Source organism: Mustelus asterias, chromosome 8, assembly GCF_964213995.1.
Source record: "Mustelus asterias chromosome 8, sMusAst1.hap1.1, whole genome shotgun sequence".
Lineage (NCBI taxonomy): Eukaryota > Metazoa > Chordata > Chondrichthyes > Carcharhiniformes > Triakidae > Mustelus > Mustelus asterias.
The window spans coordinates 136,599,293-136,624,036 of NC_135808.1; the positions used below are offsets into that span (position 1 = coordinate 136,599,293).

The window sequence follows — 24,744 nt, forward strand, 5'->3', positions numbered from 1 at the left end:
AGTCAATTACTAGGGGGCACAGGTTTAAGGTGCAAGGGGCAAGGTTTAAAGGAGATGTACGAGGCAGATTTTTTATACAGAGGGTGGTGGGTGCCTGGAACCCGTTGACGGGGGAGGTAGTGGAAGCGGATACGATAGTGACTTTTAAGGGGCGTCTTGACAAATACATGAATAGAATGGGAATAGAGGGATATGGTCCCCGTAAGTGTAGGGGGTTTTAGTTCAGTCGGGCAGCATGGTTGGTGCAGGCTTGGAGGGCCGAAGGGCCTGTTCCTGTGCTGTAATTTTCTTTGTTCTTTATATCCTACATTACAACAGTGACTACATTTCGAAAGTACTTCAAAAGACCTATACAAATGCAACCAAAAGAGAAAATGCTGGAAAATCTCAGCAGGCCTGACAGCATCTGTAAGGAGAGAAAAGAACTGACGTTTCGAGTCCAAATGACCCTTTGTCAAAGCTATCTCACGGGATCCAGGGTGAGGTATCTAAATGGATACAAAATTGGCTTCTGTCGGGTGGTTGTTGAGATTTGTTTTTCAAACTGGAGGCCTGTGACCAGCGGTGTGCCTCAGGGATCAGTGCTGGGTCCACTGTTATTTCTCATTTATATTCATGATTTGGATGAGAATATAGGAGGCATGGTTAGTAAGTTTGCAGATGACACTAATGTTGGTGGCGTAGTGGACAGTGAAGAAAGTTATCTCCAATTGCAACGGGATCTTGATCAATTGGGCCAGTGGGCTGACAAATGGCAGATGGAGTTTAATTTAGACAAATGCGAAGTGATGCATTTTGGTAGATTGAACCAGGGCAGGACTTACTCAGTTAATGGTAGGGCGTTGGGGAGAGTTACAGAACAAAGAGGTCTAGGGGTACATGTTCATAGCTCCTTGAAAGTGGAGTCACAGGTGGACAGAGTGGTGAAGAAGGCATTCGGCATGCTTAGTTTCATCGGTCAGAACATTGAATACAGGAGTTGGAATGCCTTGTTGAAGTTGTACAAGACATTGGTAAGGCCACACTTGGAATATTGTGTACAGTTCTGGTCACCCTATTATAGAAAGGATATTATTAAACTAGAAAGAGTGCAGAAAAGATTTACTAGGATGCTACCGGGACGTGATGGATTGAGTTATAAGGAGAGGCTGGATAGACTGGGATTTTTTTCTCTGGAGCGTAGGAGGCTGAGGGGTGATCTTATAGTGGTCTATAAAATAATGAGGGGCCCAGATCAGCTAGATAGTCAATATCTTTTCCCAAAGGTAGAGGAGTCTAAAACTAGAGGGCATAGGTTTCAGGTGAGAGGGGAGAGATACAAAAGTGTCCAGAGGAGCAATTTTTTCACACAGGGGGTGGTGAGTGTCTGGAACAAGCTGCCAGAGGTAGTAGTAGAGGTGGGTACAATTTTGTCTTTTAAAAAGCATTTAGATAGTTACCTGGGTACGATGGGTATAGAGGGATATGGGCCAAATGCGGGTAATTGGGATTAGCTTAGGGGTTTAAAAAAAAGGGCGGCATGGACACGTTGGGTCGAAGGGCCTGTTTCCATGCTGTAAACCTCTATGACTCTATGTGGATGAGTGGAGTGTCTGGCAGAAGGACTTAACTAGCCAGCTGCCCCTCAACAAGAAATAGTGATGGAAAAAGCAGGGCACCAGCCACATCTTCCATTTCTCTGTCCTTAAACGTCCACAAGATGGACAAACATTAAAAAAGAAATGCCAATGGCAATTATAGCATCTACATTTCACAGTCAATCGTCATGGGAAACCAATCTGGATGATTCCAATTAAATCATTTAAATTTTACTCAAATAAGTTGAGGAGTGGCAGGGCAGGTTTAAGAAAAGCCTGCAGCGCCACAGATGTTTTCTGTTTAAATGGTGCTACCCTTCATCTCGATCAGAGCCTTGCAATTCTCTCAAGCATTAAGATACGTTATCTAGTTGACTCCAAAGGGATGTTTTGAAATATGGATCCATGGTAAAAAAAAAGTGGTGCATCATGGAATGAAAGAGAGACTTGCATTTGTCAATTCTATTATAGGATGTGAGCTTTGCCGGAAAGGCCCTTGAGAAGGTGGTGGTGAGCCTTGTGGTGTAGATACACCCACAGTGCTGTTAGGGAGGGAATTCCAGGATTTTGACCCAATGATAGTGAAGGAAGGATGATATAGTTCTAGATCAGGATGGTGAATGGCTTGGCGAGGAACTTGCAGGTGGTGGTATTCCCATGCGTCTTCAGCCCTTGTCCTTCTGGGGAGTAGGGTTTGTAAAGTGCAGTGTGTCTCGCAGACACATTGCTGCCACTGTGCGGCAGTGTTGGAGGGAGTGAATGTTGAAGTTGGCAGCTGGGGTGCTAATCAAGCGAGCTGCTTTGTCTGGGATGGTGACGAGCTTCTTGAAGGTGGCGGCACTTCCACATATCTTTGTCCTCTGGGTGGTAGAAATTTCAACTTTGGATCACGCTTTGCCACCTGTTTTATCTGTGACTTTTCCAGTTCTGAGGAAAATCATCCAGCTGGAAGATTAACTCTGTTACTCACTCTACAGACGCTGCCAGACCTGGTTTTATTTATTGAGGAATTCCTTTTCATTGTGACAGCTCACACAGCGGTAAGAAACAGTCATTCCCTAGCTGGGAATCAAACCTGGGCCACAGTGGTGAAAGTGCCGAATTCTAACCACTCGTCCACCAGGGAACCTGACAAACCTCAAAATGCTTCACATTCAATGAAGAATGTTTGATTTGTAATCACTATCTAATTAGCAGCCAATGTACACACAGCAAGTTCCTGCCAACAATGTGATAAGGAACTAATCCAATGATTTTGGTAATTTTGATTGAAGGATTAACTATTATCCACAACACTGGGAAAAACTCGTGTGCTCCTCTGGGCGGTACAGTGGTTAGCACTGCTGCCTCACAGCATCCGCCACCTGGATTCAATTTCCTTGGGTCACTGTCTCTGTGGAGTTTGCACATTCTCCCTGTGTCTGCATGGGTTTCCTCCGGGTGCCCCAGTTTCCTCCCACAGTCCAAAGATGTGTAGGTTCGGTGGATTGGCCATGCTAAATTGTCCCTTACTAGGTTGGGTAGATTAGCCATGATAAATGCGCAGGATTGAGGAGGGAAGGGCCTGGATGAGATGCTCTTTTGGACAGTTGGTGCCTGATGGGTCGATTGGCCTCTTTCCGCACTATAGGGATTCTATGGTTCTTTCTTGCACTAATGTCAGGATATCATTTACCGTCCACCCCAAGAGTATCTGAAGATATGAATTAGGGGCAGCAGTAGGTCAATCAACTCCTTGAATCTTCACCGCATTCAATAAGATCCTGGCTGATCAGAGTGTGGTCCCAACTCCACATTCCCCCAATAACCTTGGACACCGTTATTAGTCAAAATCTATCTCGGCCTTAAAATATCCGATGAGCCTGTCTCCATTGCCCGCTGGGGAAAAGAGTTCCAAAGACGCATGGCACTCAGAAAATATTTATCTCCATTTTAAATTGAAGACTCCTTATTTTTAAACTGTGTCCCCTAATTCCAACATCCACCCAGTCAAGTTCCCTCAGGATCTCATATCTTTCAATAAGATCATCTCTCATCCTTCTAAATTCTAATGGATACAGACCCAACTTGGCCAACCGTTCCTCATGATTACATCCCCATTGCACATATCAGTTGAGTGAACCTTCTCTAAACTGCTTCTCACAAATTTATATCCTTTCTTAAGTAAGGCGGCCAAAATTGGTCACAGTATTCCAGATGTGGTCTCACCAATGCCCTGTACAATGGTATCGAAACATCTCTACTTTTAAATTCCAGTCTGGAATTTAAAAATAGGGATGTTTTGCTACCATTGAATTGCTATAAAAGAAGACAGACGGTTGGGCTGTGATTTGACATTTTATTTGAAAGATAGAGTTCCCTTGGCATCACACCACCAACAGTCCAGTGCCTCCTTGGCACTGCACTTACGATTGTGCATTGCCCCTTGGCATTGCTCCACTGACAGTGCACCCGCCCCCACCGACAGTGCAGTGCCCCCTTGATGCCACTGCTTCGACAGTGCAGTGCCCCCTCAGAGTCACCCCTTCACTAACATTGTGAATTTGATTTCAACCCATGACCTCTGACTCCAAGGCAAGAATGCTGCCTGCAGAGCCACAGCTGGCACAAGTAAAACACATCCTCCCCGAGTCACATATTGCTCAGAGATTTCACTGCCCTGGAATTGTGATTCTACCTTTCTATCCTCTTTTGATTTTCCTCCATTTTCTGATTCGCCACTTGCACAAGGTAATCGATGTACTCTTCACTCACCAACACTGTCCCTTGATGGCATAAAGGAACCTCCAGACAGTGGGTACTGCGAACAGCCTGGTAACCAGAAGAAACAAATGTTAAAGTATCATAGAAAGTATCAACAAATGTTAAAGTATCATAGAATTTAAACTAGATTTGCAGGGGGATGGGAACCAGAGTGCCAGAGCAGATAGTGGAGGAGGGGTAAAAAGACAGGTTAGTTCAAGCAAAATCACAAATGGAAGGGTTGAGTGTGGTGGAAATAATCTTTTGAGGTGTGTCTATTTCAATGCCAGGAGTATTGTGGGGAAGGCAGATGAGCTGAAGGCGTGGATAGACACATGGAAATATGACATTATAGCCATTAGTGAAACTTGGCTACAGGAGGGGCAGGACTGGCAGCTCAATGTTCCAGGGTTCCAATGTTTCAGGCGGGATAGAGGCAGAGGGATAAAAGGTGGGGGGGTGGCATTGTTGGTCGCGGGAAAATGTTACAGCGGTACTCAGGCAGGATAGATTAGGGAGCTTGTCTACAGAGGCCCTATGGGTGGAGCTGAGAAACAGGAAAGGTATGACCACATTAATGGGGTTGTATTATAGACCACCCAATGGTCAGTGAAAATTGGAGGAGCAAATCAGCGGAGAGATAGCTGACAACTGCAAGAAACACAAAGTTGTGATAGTAGAGGATTTTAATTTTCCACATATAGATTGGGACTCGCATACTGTTAAAGGTTTAGACGGGGTAGAGTTTGTAAAATGTGTTCAGGAGAATTTTCTACATCAGTATATAGAGGTGCCAATTAGAGGGGATGCGATATTGGATCTCCGATTGGGAAATGAGTTAGGGCAGGTGATGGATGTGAGTGTGAGGGAACACTTTGGATCCAGTGATCATAATGCCATTAGTTTCAACCTGATCATGGATAAGGATAGATCTGGTCCTCGGGTTGAAGTTCTGAACTGGAAAAAGGCCAAATTTGATGAAATGAGAAGGGATCTGGGAAGTGTGGATTGGCACAGGTTGTTCTCTGGTAAGGATGTAAATGGAAAGTGGGAGGCCTTCAAAGGAGAAATTTTGAGAGTGCAGAGTTTGTATGTTCCTGTCAGGATTAAAGGCAAAGTAAATAGGAATAAGGAACCTTGGTTCTCGAGGGAGATTGTAACACTGATTAAGAGGAAGAGAGAGTTGTATGAAATGTACAGGCAGCAAGGAACAGATCAGATGCTCGAGGAGTATAAAAAGTGCAAGAAGCTACTTAAGAGGGAAATCAGGAGGGCTAAAAGAAGACATGAGGTTGCTTTGGCAGACAGAGTGAAGGAAAATCCAAAGAGCTTCTATAGGTATGTTAGGAGCAAAAGGATAGTGAGGGATAAAATTGGTCCTCTTGAAGACCAGAGTGGTAGACTGTGTATGGAACCCAAAGAGATGGGGGAGATACTAAATGGTTTTTTTGCATCCGTATTTACTGAGGAAATGGGCATGGAGTCTACGGAAATAGGGCAAACAGGTAGGGAGGTCATAGAACCTTTACAGATTAAAGGGGAGGAGGTGCTCGCTGTCTTGAGGCAAATCAGAGTGGATAAATCCCCAGGACCGGACAGGGTATTCCCACGGACCTTGAGGGAAGCGAGTGTTGAACTTGCAGGGGCCCTGGCAGACATATTTTAAATGTCAGTATTCACGGGGGAGGTGCCGAATGATTGGAGGGTGGCTCATGTTGTTCCGTTGTTTAAAAAAGGTTCCAAAAGAAATCCAGGAAATTATAGGTCAGGAAGTTTGATGTCGGTGGTGGGCAAGTTATTGGAAGGTGTGATAAAGGATAGGATCTACAAATATTTGGATAGACAGGGACTTATTAGGGAGAGTCAACATGGCTTTGTGCGTGGTAGGTCATGTTTGACCAATCTATTAGAGTTTTTTGAGGAGGTTACCAGGAAAGTGGATGAAGGGAAGGCGGTGGATGTTGTCTACCTGGATTTCAGCAAGGCCTTTGACAAGGTCCCTCATGGGAGGTTAGTTAGGAAGGTTCAGTCGCTAAGTATACATAGGGAGGTAGTAAATTGGATTAGACACTGGCTCAATGGAAGAAGCCAGAGAGTGGTTGTGGAGGATTGCTTCTCTGAGTGGAGGCTGTGACTAGTGGTGTGCCGCAGTGATCGGTGTTGGGTCCATTGTTGTTTGTCATCTATATCAATGATCTGGATGATAATGTGGTAAATTGGATCAGCAAGTTTGCTGATGATACAAAGATTGGAGGTGTAGTGGACAGTGAGGAAGGTTTTCAAAGCTTGCAGAGGGATTTGGACCAACTAGAAAAATGGGCTGAAAAATGGCAAATGGAATTTAACGCAGACAAGCGTGAGATATTGCACATTGGAAGGACAAACCAAAGTAGAACGTACAGGGTAAATGGTAGGACTCTGAAGAGTGCAGTTGAACAGAGGGATCTGGGAATACAGGTACAGAATTCCCTAAAAGTGACGTCACAGGTGGATAGGGTCATAAAGAGTGCCTTTGGTACATTAGTCTTTATAAATCGGAGTATCGAGTATAAAAGTTGGAGTGTTATGGTAAGGTTATATAATAAGAAGTTTAACAACACCAGGTTAAAGTCCAACAGGTTTATTTGGTAGCAAAAGCCACACAAGCTTTCGGAGCTGCCAGCCCCTTCTTCAGGTGAGTGGGAATTCTGTTCACAAACAGAGCATATAAAGACACAGACTCAATTTACATGAATAATGATTGGAATGCGAATACTTACAACTAATCAAGTCTTTAAGAAACAAAACAATGTGAGTGGAGAGAGCATCAAGACAGGCTAAAAAGATGTGTATTGTCTCCAGACAAGACAGCCAGTGAAACTCTGTGGGGGTTACAGATAGTGTGACATGAACCCAATATCCCGGTTGAGACCGTCCTCGTGTGTGCGGAACTTGGCTATCAGTTTCTGCTCAGCGACTCTGCGCCGTCGTGTGTCGCGAAGGCCGCCTTGGAGAACGCTTACCCGAATATCAGAGGCCGAATGCCCGTCACAAGAAACTACAAAAGGTGTAGGTGTAGAATGTAGCCCAATCCATCATGCAAACCAGCCTCCCATCCATTGACTCTATCTACACTTGCCGCTGCCATGGCAAAGCAGCCAGCATAATTAAGGACCCCACGCACCCCAGACATTCTCGTCTCTTCCACCTTCTTCCATCGGGAAAAATATACAAAAGTCTGAGGTCACGTACCAACCGACACAAGAACAGCTTCTTCCCTGCTGCCCTTCTGAATGGACCTACCTTGCATTAAGTTGATCTTTCTCTACACCCTAGTTATGACTGTAACACTACATTCTGCACTCTCTTGTTTCCTTCTCTATGAACAGTATGCTTTAGAACATAGAACATTACAGCGCAGTACAGACCCTTCGGCCCTCGATGTTGCGCCGACTTGTGAAACCAATCTAAAGCCCATCTAACCTACACTAATCCAATACCATCCATATTTTTATCCAATGACCATTTAAATGCCCTTAATGTTGGTGAGTCCACTACTGTTGCAGGCAGGGCATTCCACGCGTTACTACTGTCTGAGTAAAGAACCTACCTCTGACATCTGTCCTATATCTATCATCCCTCAATTTAAAGCTATGTCCCCTCGTGCGAGCCATCACCATGCGAGGAAAAAGGCTCAAATGGGCAGATAAGTGTCAGACGGAATTTAACTCTGAAAAGTGTGAGGTGATACGATTTGGAAGGGATAATTTGATAAAGAACAAAGAACAGTACAGCACAGGAAAACAGGCCCTTCGGCACTCTAAGCCTGTGCCGCTCCTTGGTCCAATTAGACCAATCGTTTGTATCCCTCCATTCCCAGGCTGCTCATGTGACTATCCAGGTAAGTCTTAAACGATGTCAGTGTGCCTGCCTCCACCACCCTACTTGGCAGCGCATTCCAGGCTCCCACCACCCTCTGTGTAAAAAACATCCCTCTAATATCTGAGTTATACTTCGCCCCTCTCACCTTGAGCCTGTGACCCCTCGTGATCGTCACTTCTGATCTGGGAAAAAGCTTCCCACCGTTCACCCTATCTATCCCCTTCATAATCTTGTACACCTCTATTAGATCTCCCCTCGTTCTCCGTCTTTCCAGGGAGAACAACCCCAGTTTACCCAATCTCTCCTCATAGCTAAGACCCTCCATACCAGGCAACATCCTGGTAAACCTTCTCTGCACTCTCTCTAACGCCTCCACGTCCTTCTGGTAGTGCGGCGACCAGAATTGGGCGCAGTACTCCAAATGTGGTCTAACCAACGTTCTATACAGCTGCATCATCAGACTCCAGTTTTTATACTCCATACCCCGTCCTATAAAGGCAAGCGTACCATATGCCTTCTTCACCACCTTCTCTACCTGTGCTGCCACCTTCAAGGATTTGTGGACTTGCACACCTAGGTCCCTGTGTTTCTATACTCTTGATGGCTCTGCCATTTATTGTATAACTCCTCCCTACATTATTTCTTCCAAAATACATCACTTGGCATTTATCTGGATTAAATTCCATCTGCCACCTCTCCGCCCAATTTTCCAGCCTATCTATATCCTGCTGTATTGTCCGACAATGTTCATCGCTATCCGCAAGTCCAGCCATCTTCGTGTCATCCGTAAACTTGCTGATAACACCAGTTACACCTTCTTCCAAATCATTTATATATATCACAAATAGCAGAGGTCCCAGTACAGAGCCCTGCGGAACACCACTGGTCACAGACCTCCAGTCGGAAAAAGACCCTTCGACTGCTACCCTCTGTCTCCTACGGCCAAGCCAGTTCTCCACCCATCTAGCCACTTCTCCTTGTATCCCATGAGCCTTAACCTTCTTAACCAACCTGCCATGTGGGACTTTGTCAAATGCCTTACTGAAATCCATATAGACGACATCCACGGCCCTTCCTTCGTCAACCGTTTTTGTCACTTCCTCAAAAAACGCCACCAAATTAGTAAGGCACGACTTCCCCCTTACAAAACCAGGCTGTCTGTCACCAATGAGATTGTTCCGTTCTCAATGCACGTACATCCTATCTCTAAGAATCCTCTCCAACAACTTCCCTACCACGGACGTCAAGCTCACTGACCTATAATTTCCCAGGTTATCCCTGCTACCCTTCTTAAACAACGGGACCACATTCGCTATCCTCCAATCCTCAGGGACCTCACCTGTGTCCAAAGAAGCAACAAAGATTTCCGTCAGAGGCCCAGCAATTTCACCTCTCGTCTCCCTGAGCAGTCTAGGATAGATGCCATCAGGCCCTGGGGCTTTGTCCGTTTTAATGTTCCCTAAAAAACCTAACACTTCCTCCCTTGTAATGGAGATTTTCTCTAATGGGTCAACACCTCCCTCCGAAACACTCCCGGTTAACACATCCCTCTCCTTCGTGATTACCGATGCAAAGTATTCATTTAGGATCTCTCCCATTCCCTTGGGTTCTAAGCATAATTCCCCTCCTTTGTCCCTGAGAGGTCTGATTTTCTCCCTGACAACTCTTTTGTTCCTAATGTATGAATAGAATGCCTTAGGATTCTCCTTAATCCTGCCTGCCAAGAACATCTCGTGACCTCTTTTTGCCCTTCTCACTCCCTGTTTGAGTTCTTTCCTACTCTCTCTGTATTCCTCCAGAGCTCCATCTGTTTTCAGTTGCCTGGACTTAACGTACGCCTCCCTTTTCATTTTAATCAGATCCTCAATTTCCCTGGTTATCCACGGCTCTCGAATCCTAACCTTTCCTATCCTTCCTTTTTACAGGCACATGCCTATCCTGCAGCCTTATCAATTGTTCCTTAAAAGACTCCCACATGCCAGACGTGGACTTACCCTCGAACATCCTCTCCCAATCAACATCCACCAATTCCTGCCTAATCCGGCTATAGTTAGCCTTCCCCCAATTTAGCACCCTGCCCGTAGGACAGCACTCATCCTTGTCCATTACTATCCTAAAGTTAACAGAGTTATGGTCACTATTTGCCACATGTTCCCCTACCGAAACTTTGACGACCTGACCGGGCTCATTTCCCAGAACTAGGTCCAGTATAGCCCCCTCTCTAGTTGGGCTATCTACATACTGTTCCAAAGAACCTTCCAGTATACATTTTACAAATTCCTCCCCGTCTGGACATCTTTGGCATCTTTGTATGCTTTCTCACTTTCTGTTGTCCAGTCCATGATGGAAGTATTCAATGAAAGACAAGACACAAGGAAGTTCTGAGGAACAAAGGGACCTTGGTGTGTTTGTCCATAGATCTTTGAAGGCACATGAGCATGTTAGTGAGGTGGTGAAAAAGGCATGTGGGATACTTGTCTTTATCAATCAAGGCAAAGATTACAAATGCAGGGTAGTCATGTTGGAGTTGTGTGTGAAGTTGGAGTACTGTGTGCAGTTCTGGTCACCACATAATAGAAAGGATGTGATTGGATGTGGCGAGGGTGCTGAGGAGATTCATCAGGATGCTGCCTGGGATGGAACATTTAAGTTAAAAAGAAAGGTTGGATAGATTTGGGTTGCTTTTGTTGGAACAGAGAAAACTGAGGGGTGACCTGATCAAGTTGTATAAGATTATGAGGGGTACGGACAGCGTGGATAGGGAGCAGCTGTTACCCTTAGTTGAAGGGTCAGTCATGAGGGGACATAGGTTCAAGGTGAGGGGTAGGAGATCTTTGGTGGGGGAGAGGTGAAATGTGAGGAAAAACCTTATTACTCAAAGGGTTGTGGCTGTCTGGAATGCGCTGCCTGGGAGGGTGGTAGAGGCGGGATGCCTCACATTCTTTAAAAGTACCTGGATGAGCAGTTGGCACGTCATAACATTCAAGGCTATGGGCCAAGCTGGTAAATGGGATTAGGTTCCTAACTTAGCTGCATTATTGAAGCCATTGCATAATTTACTGTGTGTGAAACAGTCATGGACTGGACAACAGAAAGTGAGAAAGCATACAAGGATGCCAAAGATGTTTCACAGAAATCCAAAGTATTGGTTCGTTTTAATCTGAAGCTACCATTACATTTGCTTGTGAAGATTCACCTGGTGTTGTGGGGGCAGCTGTTTCACATGTTATGCCTTCAGCAGAAGAACAACCAATAGCTTTTGCTTTGCGTACTCTGACTAGTGCTGAATGTAACTATACTCAGCTAGAAAAAGAAGCATAGAACATAGAACATAGAACATAGAAAGCCACAGCACAAACAGGCCCTTCGGCCCACAAGTTGCGCCGATCACATCCCCACCTCTAGGCCTATCTATAGCCCTCAATCCCATTAAATCCCATGTACTCATCCAGAAGTCTCTTAAAAGACCCCAACGAGTTTGCCTCCACCACCACCGACGTCAGCCGATTCCACTCACCCACCACCCTCTGAGTGAAAAACTTACCCCTGACATCTCCTCTGTACCTACCCCCCAGCACCTTAAACCTGTGTCCTCTCGTAGCAACCATTTCAGCCCTTGGAAATAGCCTCTGAGAGTCTACCCTATCCAGACCTCTCAACATCTTGTAAACCTCTATCAGGTCACCTCTCATCCTTCGTCTCTCCAGGGAGAAGAGACCAAGCTCCCTCAACCTATCCTCATAAGGCATGCCCCCCAATCCAGGCAACATCCTTGTAAATCTCCTCTGCACCCTTTCAATGGCTTCAACATCTTTCCTGTAATGAGGTGACCAGAACTGCGCGCAGTACTCCAAGTGGGGTCTAAAGCATTGTGTACAATTTATGGTGCAAGAAGGTTTCATAATTATTTATATTGTGGTCATTTCACATTATTGTCTATCGACCCTTAACTGCCATTTTTGGGCGATATAAAGGCATACCTTTGTTAGCTGCTTGCAAAGCTGGTCACAGATCTTTTCTGCACACTCCTATGATATAAAGTGCTATGCTGATGTATTATCCGCTTATCTTTAAATACTGAGCAGGTGCTACCAACTAGTTTTGCTTATATTTATTTTTCGCTAGTCGATAATTTGCCTGTGATAGCTTCTCAAGTTCAGAAACATACGGGAAATGATCCTGTGATTGGGAAGGTGACGGATATAGTACTGAAAGGAACGGCAGCTAGAATGCATTGTTTATGTACTGATTTGAAACCATTTGTGTCAAGAAATGTGAGTTGATCATCCAACATGAGTGTCTATCGTGGGGAATCCAAGGATCATTCCTCCTAATCAAAATGGAAGAGTTCCTGAACAACTACATGCAAGACATTCTGGTATAGTCTGGGTGAAGGAATTGGCACGTAGTTATTCTTGGTCGGGTCTGAATGTTAGGATTGAAGAAGTGTGACTGTGTCACACAAATAAGAAATACGTCACCGTTGTCTCCTTTACACCCTCGGGAGTGGTCTAAAATGCTGTTGCAACAATTGCATGTAGATCTTTTTGGTCTGTTTGAGGGTTACATGTTCTGATAATTGATACATAATTGATTCACACTCAAAATGGCCAAAAGTTATCATGAGATCTACTTCAAATGAGTAAACCATTGGAAAACCTGATTAAATTTTTGTAAGATTTGGTAAACCAGAACAGATTGTTAGCGATAATGGTTCACAGTTTAGTTCAAGAGTTTGAGGATTATCTTAAAGTAATTGATATTCAGCATATAAAATCTGCACCTTAACTTGTCATCCAAAGGATGAGCTAAAAGATTCATACAATGCTTGAAAAATTCTTTAAAAGCTTCAAAAGAGCAAGGTTCATTCTCACAGCGTATGAATAGCTTTTTGACATCTTATTGAAACACTACTCATGCGACTACACAAAGTTCACCTTGCTACTCTTCAAGAGAAAGTTGAGAACCACGTTTGATTTGTTATTAACTCCAGAAACTTCAGAGATAGTAGAGCATCAACAACAACCTCAAGTTGCTAGGTGAGAAATGAGGGCAAAACAACACTCACTTCAACAAGGAGATTGAGTGTTAGTGTGTAATTATGTCACGAGTGGTAAATGGGTACCTCATAGCGGGGCAATTTCTTACATGGTTCAAACTAAAAATGAGCTAGTTTGGCAAGGCCATGCTGACCAATGTTTGTCATCTCCAAAAGTACCAACTTTAATTAGTCTCTAGTTATGAAAACTACTACTAAAAACTTAGTTGAATCTGAGGTGCTTGATGATTGTGTCAATGCTGCTATACTATGTGAGAATGATGCAGAATTAGTTCCAAGTGTCTACAGAAGTTCTAAATCATACTTCTGGAGTCAAGGGCAGTGAAATTCCAGAACGTCATATCCAACCAAACAGGAATAGAAGTTCCCCGATCAATTTTCTTATTGACTGTGTATAATGATTAATGATGCATAGTACTGTCTGGAGTATTATTGATCCTATGTGTATCATAGCAATTTGTTGTCATAGAGCAAAGGAGTAAAGGGGGAGGGAGGGCTGTTCTTTTTTTTAAGTAGTGGTATGATTGCTTTAAGTGCAGGTCACATGATTTGATAGTGACATCACTGGAGCATTTCAGAGGCTCCTACTTTTGATTTCAGTTTGTACTCTGTGCAGTGCAGAGAACATCTCTGTCAATAAAGCTGTTGTGTGTTACTTTGAATCTACGTGTGCAAACCACGTCTTTTTCTTTTTGCTTGAAACCCACAACCCCTAACATAGTTAGGGCACAGTAAGAAGTTAGGGCATTACACCCTCTGTAAGTGGAAGCCCTAATGGGGTGGTAAGATTTTTAAACTAGTCGACATTAAGGCACTGACAGAACCAGCAGCATTCAGTTAAATGACCAATAACTTGCCCTGGACCTCCATGCTGACACTATAGTTAAGAAAGCCAACCACAGAAGACTAAGGAAATTTGGCATGTCCACTATGACTCTCACCAACTTTTACCAATGCACCATAGAAAGCATTCTTTCTGGTTGTATCACAGCTTGGTATGGTTCCTGCTCTGTCCAAGACCGCAAGGAACTACAAAGGGTCGTGAACGAAGCCCAGTCCATCACACAAACCAGCCTCCCATCTATTGACACTGTCTACACTTCCTGCTGCCTTGGAAAAACAGCCATCATAATTAAGGACCCCACGCACACTGAACATTCTCTTCCACCTTCTTCTGTCAGGAAAAAGATACATAAGTCTGAGGTCACATATCAACCGACTCAAACAGCTTCTTCCCTGCTGCCATCAGACTTTTGAATGGACCCATCTCGTATGAAGTTGATCTTTCTCTACGCCTTAGCTATGACTGTAACACTACATTCTGCACTCTCCTTTCCTTCTCTATGAACTGTATGCTTTGTCTGTATTGCACGCAAGGCACAATAAAACAAAATCTTCTCAAGGACAATTAGGGATGGCCTCATCAACTGCACTAAAACCCCAGGAATGAATGTTTAAAATTGTACATTGCTAATATACTGCAACTACTTTTAGCATTACTTCCCTCCCACCCCTGCAAGCCCATCCCTCCTATATATCCCCCCTCTCCAAGAGCGCGGTTTTCAGTGTGAAACAAGACAACAGTCCAGGCTACGCACTTCGGAGGGCCGTTTCTCTATCAAAGATTCACAAGTGCATTGACAGAAGGTGAGCTGACAGGATTGGTTGGTCAGCCTGCCATCTAGTGGCACAGCCAGGAAGTGAACACTCGCTCTTTGTACCGTGTGGCTAGAATCACGATGATCGGTTTGGAAGCTGATTAGTGACCTGATTCCTGCTAAGTTTTCGGAAGTCAAACCTCATGTTGTGGTTACATTGGCAAAGATAAGCAATGTCATGGTGGGAGAAATAGGTATTCTTGTGTTAAAACTCATGATACCATTTACAGGGTACAATTCAATATTGGGAGTTACTATATGTAATATAATGTGGTCATTTATACTTTCCTACATGACAACTAGCTTCAGGGTGTATGGAAATCATCAAGCACAATATAAGTATAATAATATATGGAATGCATCATGCCCAGCACTGTGTAAGCCCAAGAGTTCAACTGCTCAATAACATGCGAGGGAAATTCATTTCCAAAGATCACTTTTAGATTCATTGTTTCTTGCGCGCTATACAGACAAAACATACCGTTCATAGAAAAGGAAAGGAGTGCAGAATGTGTTACAGTCATAGCTAGGGTGATGTGGAGATGCCGGCATTGGACTGGGATAAGCACAGTAAGTCTCACAACACCAAGTTAAAGTCCAACAGGTTTATTTGATAGCACAAGCTTTCGGAGTGTTGCTCCTTCATCAGGTGAATGCAGGATTTTTTCACAAACAGGGCATATATAGACACAAACTCAATTACAAGATAATGGTTGGAATGCAAGTCTGCAGGTAATCAAATCTTTACAGGTACAGACAATGTGAATGGAGAGAGGGTTAAGCACAGGTTAAAAAGGTGTGAATTATCTAAAATCAGGACAGTTAGTGAGATTTTGCAAGCCCAGACAAGTTGTGGGGATTACAGACAGTGTGACATGAACCCAAGATCCCGGTTGAGGCCGTCCTCATGTGTGCGGAACTTGGCTATCAGTTTCTGCTCAGCGATTCTACGTTGTCGTGTGTCTTGAAGGCCGTCTTGGAGAACGCTTACCTGAAGATCAGAGGCTGAATGCCCTTGACTGCTGAAGTGTTCCCTGACTGGAAGGGAACACTCCTGCCTGATGATTGTCGAGCGGTGTTCATTCATCCGTTGTCGTAGCATCTGCATGGTCTCCCCAATGTACCATGCCTCTGGACATCCTTTCCTGCAGCGTATCAGGTAGACAATGTTGGCCGAGTTGCAAGAGGATGTACCATGTACCTGGTGGATGGTGTGCTCACGTGAGATGATGGGAGCCGTGTCGATGATCCAACACGTCTTGCAGTGGTTGCTGTGACAGGGTTGTGTGGTATCATGGTCACTGTTCTCTTGAAGGCTGGGTAGTTTGCTGCGGACAATGGTCTGTTTGAGGTTGTGCGGTTGTTTGATGGCAAGTAGTGGGGGTGTGGGGGTGGCCTTGGCGAGATGTTCATCTTCATCAATGACATGTTGAAGGTTCCTGAGAAGATGTCGTAGCTTCTCTGCTCTGAAGAAGTACTGGACGACGAAGGGTACGCTGTTCGCTGTGGGCCGTGTTTGTCTTCCGAGGAGGTTGGTGTGGTTTTTCGCTGTGGCGCATCGGAACTGTCGATCGATGAGTCGAGCGCCATATCCTGTTCTTATGAGGGCGTCTTTCAGCATCTGTGTCTGTTGCGATCCTCCTCATCTGAGCAGATCCTGTGCATAGGGAGAGCTTGTCCGTAGGGGATGGCTTCTTTAACATGTTTAGGATGGAAGCTGGAGAAGCGGAGCATCGTGAGGTTATCCGTGGGCTTGCGGTACAGTAAAGTGCAGAGGTGACCGTCCTTGATGGTGATACGTGTGTCCAAGAATGCAACCGATTCCGGAGAGTAGTCCATGGTGAGTCTGATGGTGGGATGGAACTTGTTGATGTCATCATGTAGTTGTTTCAGTAATTGTTCGCCGTGAGTCCAAAGGAAGAAAATGTCATCAATGTATCTAGTGTATAGCATCGGTTGAAGGTCCTGTGCGGTGAAGAGGTCTTGTTCGAACCTGTGCATGAAGATGTTGGCATATTGAGGTGCAGATTTGGTCCCCATGGCTGTTCCATGTGTCTGGATGAAGAACTGGTTGTTGAAGGTGAAGGCATTGTGCTCCTGGATGAAGCGGATGAGTTGTAAAAGTGCATCTGGAGATTGGCAGTTGTCGGCCTTGACTACTGAAGCAGTTGCAACAATGCCATCGTCGTGGGGGATGTTGGTGTAGAGTGCAGAGATATCCATTGTGACACTCACCTGATGAAGGAGCAGCGCTCCGAAAGCTTGTGCTACCAGATAAACCTGTTGGACTTTAATCTGGTGTTGCGAGACTACCTACTAATACGAGATAGGTCCATTCAAAAGTCTGATGGCATACTTGGAAAGTATGAAATTCAGCAACTGCGAGAGGTGCTTGCAGCATATTCTGACAGTAAAGACAGATTCAGACTAACACTGACATTAATAACAATAAAGACTGGAGAGCAGAAAGTGTTGACATGTTCTCTTCAGAGATGCTTAAAATTAGAAATTAACAGGGAGAAACTGTTTCCAAAGGTAGGAGGGTTCACAACCAGACACAGATTTAAGGTGATTTACAAAAGGACCAGTGGTGTCATGCTGTAATTTGCAATGCGCTGCCTAAAAGGGCGATAACTCTCAAAAGGGAATTAGAAATATACTATAAAAAATGTACATGGCTATCAGGAAACAGCAGGAGAATGGAACCAACTGGACAGTTCTTGAAGGAAGGCACAAACAAAATGGGCCAAGTGGCCTTCTCCGCTACATCATTCTGTGGAGATAATGACTCAATGCAAGAATTTTTAGGATTTGTTACAATGAGACGGGATAATTACTGTGTCACAACCTCCCAAGGCTGAGCGTGGCCTAAGGTAGGGAGCTGCGGTGACTCAGAATTCAATCGGAAGGCAGTGAAAGTTGCACGGTGCATACAGCATGCTGCTGAATACATCATCCAATAACAGGGGCACAGCCTGTGATTACTGACATATGGAAACTATCAAGAGGAGACTAGTTTAGGTCATGCTCAGAATGGAATTCTAATAGCCTTCTCATGATTAACTTGCAGGCCTTCAACTGGAGAGAACGTGGTATAAAATTAAAATGTACAAATAACTTTTAGTGAAGTAATAACAGAAAAACCATTTACCATCATTATTTTGCCTTTCTTGCCAACTGTGATCCCCGAGTTCCTGAAGCCAGAGTTTATAGCGACAGAGTGCTGCAATCCAGAACAGCAGATGAGCAAATCAGGATATGTTTTTCTGCATAGATTGGATCTTCAAATTGCATATAGTTTAATTAAGGCAAGTCCCCTAATAACATTTTGATATGCAATGCAGTAGTTTTACAATACAGAAACAAGCCCTTCGGCCCAACTGGTCAGTGTTGGTGTTTATGCCCTCTCAAACCTTCTCCCTCAATGTATCCTTTCCCTTTCTCCCTCATCTATTTCTCTGGTTTCCCCTTGAACACATTTATACTAGTGTATCTCCCAAATCCTTATAATGTTTCTAACACCTTGATCAGATCATCTCCCCGCAATCTTTGAAACAAGGAAATATAAACCAAATTTATGCAACACTGCCTCATAATTTCATGTTAAAGCCTCTGTCATTCTGGTGAATCTGCTTTGCATTCCTTCAGGAGGCCAATGTATCTTTCCTGACATGTCGTACCAAGAACCGAATGCAGTGTTCAGCTAGGATCTGACCACGACTCCATAAATTAAAGCTTCACTTCCTTCTCTTTGTAATCCAAAATCCTGCAGATTAAAGGTTAATTTTCCATATAGTCTTTATGGTTATGTTCTATAGAAGTTTAGGCCAAGGGGAAAGGGAGGGGTCAACACTAGCTCCAGTTCCTGCTTGTGCTGCTCATCTTGCTGGGGCAACCAAGGCCAACTCTCAACATCTGAAGTTAATGGTCGACTGACTCTTACCAGGAGTTGTGCGTCCTCCATCTTCCTGCACTGGACATGGAGAACAAATGGTTCAAATTTAAACACAGCATTGTCCTGTGCTTTCTGCAGTCCTGCAATCTATAGAGAGTGGAGAAAAAGATAAAAAGTGATGCACTAGTTCACACCAAAAATTTCCAGTATCTTTGAGCTTTTATTAAAGGTTGTTTGGAACTGTGTAAAATTAGTGATATTGGGTACAGCCATTGCTTTAGTTCTGTACTTCTAGTTAACTTTATTGTTGTTTATGTTATAGCTGAATAAACATTTATTTAAAGTTATCATAAAACATCTGGGACATTGTTCTCTGAATTTCAGAACTTTCGTCACATTTTACCAAATTGCAAAAATACGCTTCAGGGCACTTGTTTCATGTTTCCCTTCTGGGATTTAGAATATCTTGCCGTTTGCCCTTCGTTCAAAGGACTTGAGGTGATTGGTAAGGTGGTCTTGCAGAGCTGGCATGGACATTGTGGGCCAAATGGCCTTTTCTTCCCTGCGTGACTCTACGATATTGGCTGCAATAGTTAAACGATTTAATAGACCAATTTCTAGAGAAACAATTTCTTCTGGTGGGAGAAAGGTCAGGATTATGGAGATGCAGTGTTTTCTTCCCGCACTGAGCACTATATAGTTTGTTGCATATATTGAAAACATTTATATATGCACCACTGCAAGGGTTGTAGGACTGAAGTAGGTCGGCACAGTAGCATAGTTGGTTAGCACTGCTGCTTCACAGCTCCAGGGACCTGGGTTCGATTCCCGGCTCAGGTCACTGTCTGTGTGGAGTTTGCACATTCTCCTCGTGTGTGCGTGGGTTTCCTCCGGGTGATCCAGTTTCCTCCCACAGTCCAAAGATGTGCAATTAGGTTGATTGGCCATGCTAAAATTGCCCCTTAGTGTCCTGAGATGCGTAGGTTAGAGGGATTAGCGGGTAAAATATGTAGTGATATGGGGGTAGGGCCTGGGTGGGATTGTGGTCGGTGCAGACTCGATGGGCCGCATGGCCTCTTTCTGCACTGTAGGGTTCTATGATTCTAAGGTCACAGAGATTGGTGCGGGGTGGAGGGGATAGCAGGTTTACTAGGACATGCAAGAATAAGGAAAAACTGTCATTTCTGAATTGTGGAATAGATGGGAAAGGTCCAACCCACTGAGCCAGGGCAAGACATTCGGTTATATTTCTTACAGACACTGCAGCACGCTATACTGCATTTAGAATGTAGCTATACAAAACTACAAGGATATGATTAATTATATATATGGTGAAATAAGTCTACAAGTGACAGTCTGTTGAAGAAAATCCTCTGACAGAACAAACTGGTGTCAAAGGGGGAATGAAACATTGGTGTCTTACCACATCTTCTTTCCGACATTTCTGATGAGTTACAAATAGCCAGGGGCAGTTTTGCTTCTGTACCTCAACCTGATCAGAGCCCTAAATAAATCAAAGGTGTATTACATCAAAGATTTACAGTATGGAGTCCATCAGAAAACAAAAACTACATTAACCTGCCAGCTCACAATCTGTCAAACAGTAATTACCTGAAATGATTTTTACACTCAGTCTAAACGCATGTAGCATTCGAAACAAAACAGATGAGCCGATAGCGCAAATGGAAAGGAGTAAGATTTGACAGCCATGACAGAGATATTCCTACAGGACGACAGATTGGGAACTGAATATTGAGGGGTACAGAACATTTAAGAAGAATAGGAAATTAGGAAAAAATGTTGGAGTGGCTTTGTTAATTAACGTAGCATTAGCACATTGGAGAGGGATGGCCCGAGTTCAGGAATACAGGATGCAAAATTGGTTTGGGCTGAGATGAGAAATGGTATAAGCAAGGGGTAGTTTGCAGGAGTCATGTACGGGCCCCCTAACAACGGATGGCATGGTGGCTCAGTGGTTAACACTGCTGCCTCACAATGCCATGGACCCGGGTTCAATTCCCACCTCAGGTAACTCTGTGTGTGGAATTTGCACATTCTCCCTGTATCTGTGTAGGTTTCCTCTGGGTACTCCAGTTTCCTCCCACCGTACAGAGATGTGTGGGCTAGGTTGATTGGCCATGTTTAATTGCCTCTTAGTGTTAGGGTTGGCTCTAGAAGAGGCCTAACAGCTCCAAGGACCTGGGTTCAATTCCCAGCTTGGGTCACTGTCTGTGTGGAGTTTGCACATTCTCCCTGTGTCTGGGTGGGCTTCCTCCGGGTGTTCCGGTTTCCTCCCACAGTCCAATGATGTGCAGGTTACGTTGATTGGCCATGCTAAAGTGCCCCTTAGTGTGCCAGGATGTTTAGGTTAGAGGGATTTGCAGGGTAAATGTGTGGGGATAGGGCCTGTGGTGGGATTGTGGTCAGTGCAGACTTAATGGGCTGAATGGCTTCCTTCTGCACTGTCGGGTTTCGATGATTCTGAATCATAGAATCCCTACAGTGCAGAAGGAGGCCATTCGGCCCATCAAATCTGTACTGACCGCAAACCCACCCAGACCCTATTCCTGTAACCCCACATATTTATCCTGCCAATCCCCAAACACTAGGGTCAATTTAGCATGGCCAATCAACCTAACCAGCACATCTTTGGACTGTGGGAGGAAACAGGAGCACCCGGAGGAAACCCATGCAGACATGGGGAGAACGTGCAAACTCCACACAGTGACCCGAGGCCGGAATTGAACCCGGGTCCCTGGCACTGTGATGCAGCTGTGCTAACCACTGTGCCACCCGTCTATGAGATTAGCTGGGTAAATGCTTGGGGTTATAGGGATAGTGCTTGGGTGGGATTGTTGTCAGTGCAGGCTCAAGTGGCCGAATGGCCTCTTTCTGCGCTGTAGGGATTATATGATTCTACAAAAAAACATGATAGGATGTTGAATAAAAGAAATACAGGGAACTTATTAGAAAGGTGCAGTGATAATTATGGGTGAGCTTAATCCACATACAGACTAGAAAAATCAGATCAGCTAAGGTAGTGTAGATGAGCGGTTCAAACAATGCTTTTGGTATAGTTGCTGAGAACAGCAAGTTCTGGAGCCAACCAGATGATGGGCCAAAATAGACTTAGAATTGTGCAATGAGATAAAACTAATTGAGAACCTTACAGGGAAGGAACACCCAGGCAGCAGCGAGCAGGGTATGATTGAATTGTATATTGAATTTGAAGGGGAGAAGAGTGGGTTCAAGACTAGTATTTTAAACTTAAATAATTGTGAGAGCAGGAAAACAGGGCTAGCTAAATGAAACTGGCAAATGATCTTAAGAGATGGATTAATATTAATGCAGTGGCAGAGATTTCAATGGATATATCAGAATAGATTCCCTCCAATGAGGAAGGCAAATTCCTGAGGGAGGGGGTAACTAAAAAGTTAAACTTGAGCGCTATGTAATTGAATAAAAACCCGCTGGTAGCCACTCACGGTGCCCATGTCTCTGGGGTGCCCCTGTCTCACAGTGCCCCTGTCTCTCGTTGCCCGTCTCTGGGGTGCCCTGTCTCTCAGTGCCCCTGTCTCACAGTGCCCCTGTCTCTCGGTGCCCTGTCTCACGGTGCCCTGTCTCACGGTGCCCCGTCTCACGGTGCCCCGTCTCTCGGTGCCCCTGTCTCTCGGTGCCCCTGTCTCTCGGTGCCCCTGTCTCTCGGTGCCCCTGTCTCTCGGTGCCCCTGTCTCACGGTGCCCCTGTCTCATGGTGCCCCTGTCTCACGGTGCCCCTGTCGCACGGTGCCCTGTCTCTCAGTGCCCCTGTCTCACGGTGCCCCTGTCTCACGGTGCCCCGTCTCACGGTGCCCCGTCTCACGGTGCCCCGTCTCTTGGTGCCCCTGTCTCTCGGTGCCCCTGTCTCTCGGTGCCCCGTCTCTCGGTGCCCCTGTCTCACGGTGCCCCTGTCTCACGGTGCCCTGTCTCACGGTGCCCCTGTCTCTCGGTGCCCCTGTCTCACGGTGCCCCTGTCTCACGGTGCCCCTGTCTCACGGTGCCCCTGTCTCACGGTGCCCCTGTCTCTCGGTGTCCCTGTCTCACGGTGCCCCTGTCTCTGATGCCCCTGTCTCTCGGTGCCCTGTCTCTCTGTGCCCTGTCTCTCGGTGTCCCTGTCTCACGGTGCCCTGTCTCACGGTGCCCCTGTCTCACGGTGCCCTGTCTCTCGGTGCCCCTGTCTCACGGTGCCCCTGTCTCACGGTGCCCTGTCTCACGGGGCCCCTGTCTCACGGTGCCCCTGTCTCTCGATGCCCCTGTCTCTCGGTGCCCCTGTCTCACGGTGCCCTGTCTCACGCTGCCCCTGTCTCACGGTGCCCCTGTCTCACAGTGCCCCTGTCTCTCGGTGCCCCGTCTCACGGGGCCCCGTCTCACGGTGCCCCGTCTCTCGGTGCCCCTGTCTCTCGGTGCCCCTGTCTCTCGGTGCCCCTGTCTCTCGGTGCCCCTGTCTCACGGTGCCCCTGTCTCACGGTGCCCTGTCTCATGGTGCCCCTGTCTCACGGTGCCCCTGTCTCTCGGTGCCCCTGTCTCACGGTGCCCCTGTCTCACGGTGCCCCTGTCTCTCGGTGTCCCTGTCTCTCGGTGCCCCTGTCTCTCGGTGCCCCTGTCTCACGGTGCCCCTGTCTCTCGGTGTCCCTGTCTCTCGGTGCCCCTGTCTCACGGTGCCCCTGTCTCACGGTGCCCCTGTCTCTCGGTGCCCCTGTCTCTCGGTGCCCCTGTCTCTCGGTGCCCCTGTCTCTGGGGTGCCCCGGTCTCTCAGTGCCCCTGTCTCTCAGTGCCCCTGTCTCTGGGGTGCCCCGGTCTCTCAGTGCCCCTGTCTCTCGGTGCCCCTGTCTCACGGTGCCCTGTCTCTGGGGTGCCCCTGTCTCTCGGTGCCCTGTCTCTCGGTGCCCCTGTCTCACGGTGCCCCTGTCTCTGGGGTGCCCCTGTCTCACGGTGCCCTGTCTCACGGTGCCCCTGTCTCACGGTGCCCTGTCTCTGGGGTGCCCCTGTCTCTGGAGTGCCCCGGTCTCTCAGTGCCCCTGTCTCTCGGTGCCCCTGTCTCACGGTGCCCCTGTCTCACGGTGCCCCTGTCTCTCGGTGCCCCTGTCTCTCGGTGCCCCTGTCTCTGGGGTGCCCCGGTCTCTCAGTGCCCCTGTCTCTCAGTGCCCCTGTCTCTGGGGTGCCCCGGTCTCTCAGTGCCCCTGTCTCTCGGTGCCCCTGTCTCACGGTGCCCTGTCTCTGGGGTGCCCCTGTCTCTCGGTGCCCTGTCTCTCGGTGCCCCTGTCTCACGGTGCCCTGTCTCTGGGGTGCCCCTGTCTCACGGTGCCCCTGTCTCTGGAGTGCCCCGGTCTCTCAGTGCCCCTGTCTCTCAGTGCCCCTGTCTCTCGGTGCCCTGTCTCTCGGTGCCCCTGTCTCACGGTGCCCCTGTCTCTGGGGTGCCCCTGTCTCACGGTGCCCTGTCTCACGGTGCCCCTGTCTCACGGTGCCCTGTCTCTGGGGTGCCCCTGTCTCTGGAGTGCCCCGGTCTCTCAGTGCCCCTGTCTCTCGGTGCCCCTGTCTCTGGAGTGCCCCGGTCTCTCAGTGCCCCTGTCTCTGGAGTGCCCCGGTCTCTCAGTGCCCCTGTCTCTCGGTGCCCCTGTCTCACGGTGCCCTGTCTCTGGGGTGCCCCTGTCTCTGGAGTGCCCCGGTCTCTCAGTGCCCCTGTCTCTCAGTGCCCCTGTCTCACGGTGCCCCTGTCTCACGGTGCCTTGCCTCACCCCCAGCAGCAGCACTCGGCCTGAGCATGAGCTGGTGCTGCAGTATCTGTCAGACTGGTTCAGCCTGTCCACCAGGCCGCTGATGGCCGAGTCCACTCCAGCCGCTCGGCTGCGGTCAGTGCCCGCTTGCAGCCGCTGCTCTTTGCGCATGCGGAAGGTGTCCATCCCAGCGGCGCGGG

The 24,744-nt window shown here is 46.7% G+C and overlaps 2 protein-coding genes across 3 annotated transcripts in view; one reads left to right on the forward strand and one right to left on the reverse strand.

Annotated features, from left to right (window-relative positions):
* tyw3 (tRNA-yW synthesizing protein 3 homolog (S. cerevisiae)) overlaps positions 1 to 24,730 on the reverse strand; it is a 33,169-nt gene extending 8,439 nt beyond the window's left edge. Inside the window, exons 1-5 of the mRNA XM_078219034.1 lie at positions 24,566 to 24,730; positions 20,216 to 20,296; positions 18,841 to 18,939; positions 18,049 to 18,120; positions 4,255 to 4,388 (exon numbers count right to left, since the gene is read on the reverse strand). Of these exons, the coding sequence (XP_078075160.1) occupies positions 4,255 to 4,388; positions 18,049 to 18,120; positions 18,841 to 18,939; positions 20,216 to 20,296; positions 24,566 to 24,730 (551 nt within the window). The remainder of the gene's footprint in view (positions 1 to 4,254; positions 4,389 to 18,048; positions 18,121 to 18,840; positions 18,940 to 20,215; positions 20,297 to 24,565) is intronic.
* cryz (crystallin, zeta (quinone reductase)) overlaps positions 1 to 24,744 on the forward strand; it is a 143,577-nt gene that overhangs the window by 67,582 nt on the left and 51,251 nt on the right. The window lies entirely within an intron of this gene.